This window comes from Perna viridis, chromosome 9 (genome assembly GCF_037379345.1).
Source record: "Perna viridis isolate PV_CMFRI_1.1 ecotype Kerala chromosome 9, ASM3737934v1, whole genome shotgun sequence".
Taxonomy (NCBI): Eukaryota; Metazoa; Mollusca; class Bivalvia; order Mytilida; family Mytilidae; genus Perna; species Perna viridis.
Window position 1 is genome coordinate 3794204 of NC_142453.1, and position 11061 is coordinate 3805264.

The 11061-nt window shown below is 30.8% G+C and overlaps 1 protein-coding gene across 4 annotated transcripts in view; it reads left to right on the forward strand.

The window, feature by feature from the left end:
- LOC148606161 (signal peptide peptidase-like) overlaps positions 1–9171 on the forward strand; it is a 43161-nt gene extending 33990 nt beyond the window's left edge. For 3 of the 4 annotated variants that reach the window (XM_088543430.1, XM_088543429.1, XM_088543426.1), the window contains exons 9-15: positions 259–365; positions 741–812; positions 1131–1219; positions 2334–2379; positions 2825–2975; positions 3543–3652; positions 4254–5712. In XM_088543430.1, the coding sequence (XP_088399556.1) occupies positions 259–365; positions 741–812; positions 1131–1219; positions 2334–2379; positions 2825–2975; positions 3543–3652; positions 4254–4322 (644 nt within the window). In that variant the 3' untranslated portion in view covers positions 4323–5712. Of the gene's footprint in view, positions 1–258; positions 366–740; positions 813–1130; positions 1220–2333; positions 2380–2824; positions 2976–3542; positions 3653–4253 lie in introns of all 4 variants that reach the window. The other variant, XM_088543427.1, reaches the window with a different exon arrangement.
- The last annotated feature ends 1890 nt before the right edge of the window (positions 9172–11061 follow it).

The window sequence follows — 11061 nt, forward strand, 5'->3', positions numbered from 1 at the left end:
TTTTTGTTCTTTATTATCAAAATCAAGGTGTAGATTTGATAGTATACAAATAAATGACTAATTGATAAAAAAGAATTTGGAACTTGGAACAACATAAAGAGGAGCCTCTTCCAAAAAAAAACTTAACCAAAAACAGTGGTAGTGTTCAGGCATGATGCTTGGTATTATAATACATGCACCTGTACCTTAAAAAAATAAATAAATATTTTTTTTATTTTTAGTTATAATTAACTGAAAAACTCTATCTATCTGTTTCAGCTTTAGGAATGGGACTGTGTGTAGCATTTATAGCATTAGTAAGATTACCAAGTCTGAAAGTTTCCACACTGTTATTAGTTGGGTTGTTAATTTATGATGTATTCTGGGTAAGTTCTCTTTTACTGTATTCTGGGTAAGTTCTCTTTTAATGTATTCTGGGTAAGTTCTCTTCTTCTGTATTCTGGGTAAGTTCTCTTCTTTTGCCTAGAATTGTTCTTCTTATTCAAAAGTGGAGTTATTTACTATGATGTCATGGTTTTTCTATGAAAATTGTAGAAAAAAATTTTTCTGTGCTTACATGAAAAAAATAAGGATATCAACTTTAAAATTCTGATGTTGTTTAGTGAAATTGATAACAAATAATGGAATAGAAATTATTATGGTTCTCTGAGTAAAACATTTAGACAACTTGAAGTGATCATAAAAGATGTACCAATTTTTATTGAAATAACACGAGAATAACTAAGTCTTTTGTATTTCAGGTATTTTTCTCTTCCTATATATTTAGTGCCAATGTTATGGTAAAAGTAGCCACAAGACCTGCAGAGAATCCTGTAAGTACTTAGAAAGCTGTCTAAACCAAACCCTGAATATACCAAAATCTGTATTTAACCAGACACTTTTAAAGTCCCTTTATATCAGTTTAGATTTATTTTTAACCTTGGTTAAGTGAGTATCTGTTGAAAGCAGACCAATTTTAAAGTGCAAAAGGGGATTGTTTTACATTCTTTTCACTGTAATTAACTTTTGTCCTGCCAATCATACCAAAAACTTAAAAGATGCAGTTATAAAAGACAATCTGAATATTTTCTGCTAGAAATTTTTTTTGAAGTTTTGTGAGCTCATGTTAACAAGTATTTATTTATTCACAGGTTGGAATGTTTGCTAAGAAGTTACATTTAAATGGGTTGGTAAGAGATGCTCCAAAATTGTCTCTGCCTGGTAAACTAGTCTTTCCAAGGTATGTACTTTATCTCAAGGGGATATTGGTGGAAGGAAAACTATTCCACTACTGTTCTTTACTTTGAACCGACTCAGCAGTTTCAGGGTAGCATGTTTGCCTTGGCCGAGTCACACCAGACTTTAAAACTGGTAAACACTGCTTCTCTGTCAATTGCACAGTATTCAAAGGCTTGTTGTCTAAGATTTAAAATAATTGTCAAAGTGGGGTGGCATGTCTACCTGTAGGCTGTTGCTTCCATGAGCTAGCACAATAAAGATCTGGCTTTGCATGTTGTACTAGTACAAAGCCTGAAGTGTCTGCCATAAAGACTTTAAACAATAAACAATCAACCTGCCATTTTTGCTATGCAGAGCTTTAACTATACCAATCAAATATAATTTCCTAGAACATGTAATTGAACAAAGTATTAAATGTACTGCTTAAGATAATAGCAAAGAAAACTTAATATTTATTACAATATATTGTGAATGTGTAAAAAACCTATCTACAAGCATTTTAACTACAGTACTTATTCTGTCGGTTTGATGTTGATCACTTATTTGCTTGATCACTGGTGTATTCCAAAAACATTTTTACCAAATCTTGAATGAGGTAGACTTAGAGTGAGGGACATAACTTTTTCAAATCATTGGAACGTTTGTGTAAAGCATTTTATATAAATAACATCTAAGTATCAAAGTAACTTAAATAGATTTCATTCTATATCATACAAAGGCTTGATATGCTTTGGTGAAATTGAATATGTTGCAAACCTATCACTGATTTCAAGAGTTATGTCCCTTACCCCAGGTTTATCTCCTTAAAATTTTGTTTTTTTTTTAACTTCAATTAAGTTTTGTTTAGGGTTATAATGAATGGTGGGTAATTTTTACAGTTGTAAAATTTGGTGATTTTAAGGCAAGAACGTATTAGAAAGTCTTCGGCATTTCTGATTTTAGCCAATGCTTTGTGGTCCACAAAATAATTAAGCCCAGAGTAAATATTTAGTGGAATATATTTTGGCACTTTTGGACTTACCGCTAAAATACTACAGTGTACTACAGAACATGTTTATATTCAACTTATTGATGTTATACATGTGAATACTGGTCAATATATTTTCCTTTTTCAGTATGCACAACTCCAGTCATTTCTCCATGTTGGGTCTAGGAGATATTGTAAGTGATACCTATCATTATTTAAATGGTGATGGTCTAGTGACTTTTTATTTTGAAACAATAGGCAATGTTTAAACAATAAAATTTTGTTTATGGTAATGATTGAATTGAATGATTTTAAATTTCAAATAGGACGAAAACACCTAGTTTCCTTCTTTTAAAAATGAGAGAGATGAAGTAACAGTACTAAGATACAAAGGTCGGGGAATCAGTGAACAAAACAATGCATGGATTTTTCAAAATTGAAAATGATAGTCTGCTCCCTTACATTTGAAAAGAAAATGCCTCTTCATTTGTCCATTTTGAGTTTTGTACTTATTTCTACAATTTGAAGAGAATAAAACTCGCTCGCTTTAAGCTAATTTTACCCAGGAGTAAATAATTAGTTGGATTACAACAAAATATTTTCATTAGGTTACATTTGCTACTATTTGTATCTTTTCAGGTAATGCCTGGACTACTGTTGTGTTTTGTGCTTCGTTATGATGCGTACAAAAAGTCACAAACAATAACAGTTGACACTGGCGTCCCACCCCCACCCACATATGTTCAACGTTTGACTTACTTCCATTGTTCTTTAGTCGGCTATTTCTTAGGTGAGTAGGGTAAATGAAAAGGAGGATGGAAATGGTTATGACACAGTTAAATCTTTTGATGAGTTGTTTTAATTCCTATGTTGGCCCTCTCTATTCATCATCTAAGTGGGGTGAAATGCCTTCCCTGGGCTTTTGCTTTTTTTGTGCTATTGTATATATAGTCTGGCTAAGCATATCGGACTTGTACAAAGCAGGGTCTGCTCAGTTAATGAAATGTATTTATCCTTAAATGCTTAAAATATCTGTCATAGAATGTCAAACAACTGTAATCAGTCAATCTACTCAACAAATGTTCTTGACTTAAAAACAAATCAGATATCAGTTATTGAGCATTAAACAACAATTAATCAATCTTTCTATACTGGACATATTTACACTTCTGTGAGCCATGGCAGATAATACTACACTGTCCCAATGCTTTCCTTCAACTGAAAGATTATTGATGTCACAATTTAAAATTACTTAGTCCCTTTGACATCAAAAGGTCATTCGAGCAAATTTTGGGGTCAATTAGAACAAAATGTCAAGCATCAATTCAAGTATTGACTGGTATTTCTTTATTTCCAGGTTTATTAACAGCAACAGTATCATCAGAGGTGTTCAAAGCAGCCCAACCAGCACTGTTATATCTTGTACCATTTACACTTCTACCACTTCTTACCATGGCCTATCTGAAGGTAAATACTGTCAATTACACTAAATGTTATATTTAGTACCATTTACAATTCTACCATTTCTTACCATTGCCTATCTGAAGGTAAATGCTGTCAATTAAAAAAATATTGTGTCATTTTATTATTTTACCCCAACAAACAAAGTTTGGGGTTAGGTATATAGAAATCACCCGTCTTTCTGTGTATCTGTCCCTCCCTCTGTCCTTATTTCTTGTAAGCCCAACAACTCCTAAACCGTTCTAGAGATTTTCATGAAATTCTGTAGGAATGTTGGGTATCATATGTAGATGAACATGAAAGAATATAATTTTTGTCAGTGTTCTTCAAATTAAGGGTTTCATGTGGTAAACCTTGTAAGCACAACACTTCCTCCCATTTCATTTTATTATGAGAAAAAATCTGCATAAGTAGTTTTAAAAAATTCATTTTATTATGAGTTTTTATAATATAACAAAGTGTGATTCAGTTTTAAGATAAAAATAAAATCCTCTCTAGTTATAAGAACAAGTATGATTTGGAATCTCACTACTGCAAAACAAATCCTGTCACACAAATAAGTTGCATTAAAGGCACTAAGAATGAATGATTGTTTGTTTCATTGCAGGGAGATTTAAGAAGAATGTGGAATGAACCATTCTTAGCTCACGCAGCCCCAAAAAATGTTGATGTGTAACAAATACCATAAAACATGAATAGTTCCATTCTCTTTTGCCAAAAGGATCAGGAAGATAGATTTTACATTTCATTGTGATATTTTTCTGTTATGATCAAACATTTATCAGAGACAGAGATACTGCTTACTGGTATCTGTGAAATGTACAATTGCTAAAATAGACTTATTAAACAGTATACAGTTGTGTAAATGTGATTTGTTACCACTAGGTGGCACTGTTGTGTTTTGGATGGTGACTGAGCTCATCATAGGTATCCAAAGCTGATAGCTAAGTTGTCTTTCTTCAATGCACAGTCAGGGGGATATTAGAAGTTGTTGAAATTGATCTCCAGATTGGAGATATGAGTGTTATTTTACTACTGAATGTACAATTAATAGATATGTGAAATTATACAACAATGTTATGAAGGTGATCTAGTAGAATATATGCTGCATGGAGGAAACTAAATGCTGATAATATTACCATAGGAAAAGAATTAATGAACATGACTTTGATTAAAGAACTGGTTAGCAGGCTTTGATAGTGTCCTGAAGAAATTTTTAACAAATGAGTGCAAGAACTCGTATAGGATAAATAGTTCATGTTGCATATGGAAAAGGAGAACTGATTCCTGTCGTACTGAGACTTCCATCTTTGTATCCATTATGGCACATGTACATATACACTAACTATTGTAACATTGTGTTGCACATAATTATGAATTATTAGTGTAATTGATATATTAAGATGCTGTTTTTTCCATTTCTCAATGGCAATTAATCTGCATGAATTCAGCTGAGTATATGGCACAGTAATGGATGATGTTCATTATGAAAACATGTTAACATGTGTCGTATGTCCTCTATTGATTGTTAGGTGCTTTTGTGAGTGTTCTCATATTATTAATGAGTACATAAATGCATAATTTAATTTATGTAGTTATTTCTGCACCAAAAAATTGGTTAGGCCTTACCAAATTAATTTTTTGGTTTTGTCAGGCCATTTTAGCAATTTTTTGGAAATTATGATTTTCACCCTTAAAAACTTGCGTTTCACACTATTTTTTTGCTATATTTAAACAGTTTAATCTGTAAAATCGTGGTTTGAACTACTCTTTTTATCATTTTTTTGGAAGCTTAAAAATGTTGTTCAATTTTTTTCTTTGCCTTAGAAAAACAAATGTACATGTAAATTACAACTTTAAATTGAATTTCAATAATTTGCTTCTATACATTTATTTTGTATTCCAAATTTCAAAATTAGATTTGCTTGGCCTCCAGATGTTTTTAGTTGAATGTGTGCTATGTTTATGTCATTACATGTATCTGTCATGTTTTTGATATTACTGAAAAGTTAAAAAATAGTGCAATGTATTATTGTTTGATAGTGTAATAAAATCCTTAATATTTATGTTCCTGTTTCAATCTTTCAAATTTTTAAAATTCTTTTCTTAAAAATTAACAGGTATTTTTGCTGTATTGGATTTAGGTTTTCATTTTTATTTTTTCTTATTTCATGTAGACCATATCAACTTAAAGAAAAAATAATGGCACTAGAATTCTTAGTTCTATTAACATACAATATTAAGTCCAATTAGAGTCCAAGTTGGTAATTTTGGCAAGTTAATTTTTGTAGTGGGAAGGTTAATTTCATGGTAAACTTGTACATGTATATGGAAATTTTAGAGCAAATAATATATGAAGAAGACCCCTTTCATAGAAGATTTTGTTAATATGCAAAATTTGGGCAAAAATGAGCAAATTATTGCCCAGAACCCCTCCCCTCTTTTCCATAATACATGTACATGTATCTGGATCCTAGCCAAAAATTTGTGGTTATGAAGTAGAAACAATTACAAAATATAAATATAGCTCATAGTGAAACAGAAATATGTATTGTTTATTCTTTTTTAAAGTTTTTAATCATAAATGAATGTGTGGAATGATTTGAGATGGTTGTTACATTGTAATGAGGTTGGCTTGCATATGTGGTTTATATTTCATTTTTTGTTTTTTTAAAAAATGTGTTGTAAAATATACTATTTTAAAGTAGGCATCAAACTCTTTAATTTCTCCAAATCAGGGTAACTTAATTGAAAATTCAAGTCATGCATTTTGATCACTTATAATATGGTTTGTTTGCAGTTTTTTAGGCTCCAGTCTTATGACAGATAAATTAAATGGTTAATCATTGTCCATCCATCTGTCTTCTCTACCCTCCTGTACATCTCTCGTCTTTTTTTGTTTTTCCAAGTTTTGTTTCCAGAATTTTGGAATTTAAACACTTAATATATATTGGAAGAAATTGTTAAATAATTTGTTTATATAATATGTTTAATAGGACAGTTTTTTTTTAATGTTGAATACTTCAGATTTTTAAAGCTTTTTTTTGGAACCCAACTTGTATCTAAATAAGCATTTAAAAACTATATAGAATTACAGTTATAAGACTATTCAAATAAAAAAAAATGTTTCCAAGGCAGTTTTTTGTAATAAGCAATGAGGGATGGAGCCAGAAAGGAATTGGTTTTCTCTTCCCAATTAGGGTGTGTTTAAATTGTCCATAGCCAGAAAAATGATGAGGTACATATTCTTTTGTCATTACTTCATTATTCTAACAGTACAAGTGGGTTACTGACACTCTAAAAGGAGACGAAGAAGGACCTGAGAACCAATATTTTACATTTGGTTGGCCTAGTATCCTAGATAAATGAGTTCCACAAAATGGAGCATCATTTATTAGTTCAGGTTTATTTCTTGTAGTAAGTATTAAGAATCTGTGCTGGGTATAACCATCATGTATTTGAATGTCCATTATTTCATTTTATACAAAATTATCATCTCATCTCATACAATGTATGTATTTCACGACATTTTGTGCTTGATTTTTTTATAAGCTAGTCATTTTTGCAGGGATTTTGTTGTTTTTATTTTTTACATAATGCTGTACATGTATTGATGAAATGAACATGTATTTCTTGTTAATTTCCATAATTGTTTATTTTAATCTGTGGAACAATTAATTTCTCATATGTACATGTAACAACCTTTTATAATGTTGTATAAGTTAGTGTTAGATATTAACAATGGTGGTAGTTTCGAAGACGAATCTAATTAAAAATAGATTGTTAAAAACTAACTTAATTTGGGTACAAAAAAACTTGGAAAATTACTCCTTTTTGTGACATCAAAAATTCAATTCACTTCGTTAGGATATTTAAAGTAAAACATATATTTTTAAGTATTAGTCTTTGTAAAAATCATGCAAATTCTGTAATATGCGATACACCTAAAAAAGGCTACATTGTTTTGTGGGTCTATATGATGAAGTTTATTAACATTCATTCCAATCTGTCTGCTCTTAGGTAGATAATCCACATTGAAAATCCAAGTTTCTATCGTACTTTATTATTATTTACAGAGTTATCTTTCTTAATTTTTAATTCTACAGTACATTCTATATAATTTTTATCTCCTAAGAACACAGGTTATATGAAAAGCCACATGTTAATTTCTGTTTTCTATAACATTTTAAACAAAATATTAAAAATAAAAATATGTAGGCTTTCCAACCATGAATCAGATTTTGCAGGATTCTTAACTGGAGTACTACTTTAGTTTATGTTCAAGCCTTCTATTTTACAATGCAAAAAAGAAAAATTATTGCTCTATTGAAACATCACTTTCCATATATTCTTTCATATGGGGCTCAAGCTATATATTTTGGACAACAAGAATTTTGTGAAGCATCAGATTTTCATTTAATTTCAATTTGTAAATTTTCCATTTTTCCTTCGTAAGCTTGAATTAATGGTGTTCAGGCCTGATATTTGCACTTTTAGAACTTTGGTTTCAAGTATGATTTATGATGCTCAAGCATGGCATTTTCCACTTCATAAACTAATAACTTATTCTCCTTTTGAAGGATCAGATTTTCATCTTTTTTTTTTAATTGTAAACTTTCCATTTTTTTTCATGAATTGGTGCTCATGCTACTTAAGTCAGTATCAAGGTAATTGTGCTGTACACCACAGTGGCAAATTCTACTTTGTTTTCATATTATCATGGTTGCTTTGATACTGGTGTAATGTTTATTAGAGTTTTAATTACTGCAAACATTTTTACAGCTTTTCATGATATTCTTCTTCAGTTTAGTATTTAATACTTAAGACTAAAAATTTCAAGCATGAAAATTAAAATTTAACCTAGGTTGCATAAGCCTTAAATTGCAGCCAGAACAGAAGAAGAAAAAAAAAACTTTAAAAATCAATCCTGTGAAATATTTCATACTTTCTATTAAGAAAGGTAAGTACATACCATAAGTAAATATTTCAATGTAGAAAAAAAATGAGGAAAATGGTCATTTATGATTTAAATGCTTTTATTTTGGCAAGTAATTGTATTTGTTTTATGAATCGTAAAAATCATGAAGAAGTTTTAGAATGGAACCGTCTTTGATAATGGTATATGTAACAATGTTGTAAACTTGATTTCATTTTTTGCCTTAGATCATAGACACGGTGCTATTTGATGAATTCATTCTGATGTGTATATTTTGGTACATTGTCATCTATTTATTTTTCGTTTATCTCAGTTAACATCATCTGGCCCTGGCATCTTTTAACTTTAAACTCAACTTAAGTCTCAGAATATTCTTGACCACTTTTTGAGGTCATTCAATTCAAAGACTTAACTGGAGTAATTGACCCAGTTACTGAAGATCATTCAAGGTTAAGGTCACTCTCATATACCATATGTATAAATGCCATTACCACCACAGAGTAAATGTATCGAGAGTATATATACAAGGTTGAACATGTAAAGTTAATTTAATGTCAGATTAGAATATCATTAAACTACTTTCTTTTTAGATTTCTTTTTGTCCCTTTAATTTATGTGAGGTGTCTGTCATAAGAGGAAGTGTCTTGCATGAAACACACCATCGGAATTTTCAGAACTTACTGATGTCTTTTGGCTAAAACTACCCCGAAACACCAAATCACATATCAAAACTGAAATCACAATGAAAAATAGAAGTAAATGTCATCTTGGAATATTGAAAATCAGGCCCCAGCACCACGAATTTGAAAAATTACTTAAGTCTGAGAAAATTCTTAAGTGTTTGTGAAATCATTCATTTCAAAGACTTTGATTAGCATCACCATGGAAGTTATGAATATTTTTAGATATGTTTTTTTGTCTGTTTTGTGACACTGGAGCCGGAACTTAAAATTCTGTTCATTTTGAGACTGTGTAGGTTTTTAAGATTCTACAAGGAAGATTATTCAGTGACTGGATGTTCATATTTAAGTAGAAGATGAAGTGCAGAATTTTTTTTGGGGGGAGCCTATGTAGTTGTTCCTCCATCATAAATGTGTGATTGCCTTGTTGTTTGTTAATGATTGTAATGTCCCTAACACCTTAGTGTTAGTTCATGAGGTCATGCAAGCAGTATAAAGTACCCGAGACATTTGCTACCTCTTTGGGTTAAATGGAATATAAATTTGCACCCTGTGAAGCATTTTGTAAAAAATCTTAATTTTGCCCCAGATGTTTGCTTCCTCATGGGTTAAATGGTATAAGTATGTGATGACTTACTTTTACAAACAGAAAGGGTTTATACAAGGTTGTAGATTGAACTTGTAGTGTCTAGACGTTAAGAAGTCATGTTTCTTGTGTAAATAAATAACGGATTTTTATCCCTACAAATCTTTAAAAATCACAACAAATATCAGAGCAAACACGCATAACAGCAATAATGAAAACAAGACTAAAGAAAGTTAATCCGGTTATCACAGATACCTAAATGAAGGACATTCAAGTGATACCTCATCATGTAATGGTGAAAATGGGGATGGCGAAATGTTCAAAATGGTTTAACTTGAAAACTACATTTTAAACTTTGTATACCTGTATTTTGTGATACTAAACACCTGTGTTAAGTTACAAACAATTCACTGATCAGCTCTCCAGTTATCATCTGGAAACCATCATCAGGGATGAACAGACAGGCAGATGGACACACAACTACACAGTACCTTGCCACTTTGTGTCTGGGTTTAAAAACTCAAAATTTTCTAAATGAAAACAAGCAATCACCTCATAACAATAAAAAAAAGAAACGGAAGAAATACGTCGTTCAATTGTCAATGATGCGCTAAATCTAAAAGAACTAACTGCATATTCAACTTAGAGGGGAAATGACTGACAATGAATGACATCAAAACAAGATCTGGACACCATCTGACAACTCTGACTGCCCTTTTAGATATTTCAAGAATCATGAAATTCTGGGGAAACAGTGAATAATTTTGTGTGACATCCTATTGTTAAATGAAACCTGATTAAAAATAGTTGGAGAATTTCGATAGACATGTTTCCATTAGTGGGTAAGAAGAACAAACATCTTCTGCTATGTGGAAGCTCACACCTATACTGACCATTTGCCTTTAAAATGGTACAATACAATTTGTTTAACTTCGAAAAGATTTGTGACAGACGAACAAAAGGTCAAAAGGACAGGATGAATGCTATACTGTAAATATATAAAACTTTGCAGTGTATTGATCTTTGCAATTTTCACAGCGGACAGAAAAGCTTAAAAAAACAGTACCAATAAAGTTGATTTTTAACAATAACACTAATCATTTTTTTGAAACAGCAAAAATTGATACCCAGAAATTAATTCACTCAACATAATCAGCAAAAATTAATGTTTATTGTAATTCCAAGAAATGTTGAACAGGGGTGTAATAAACAA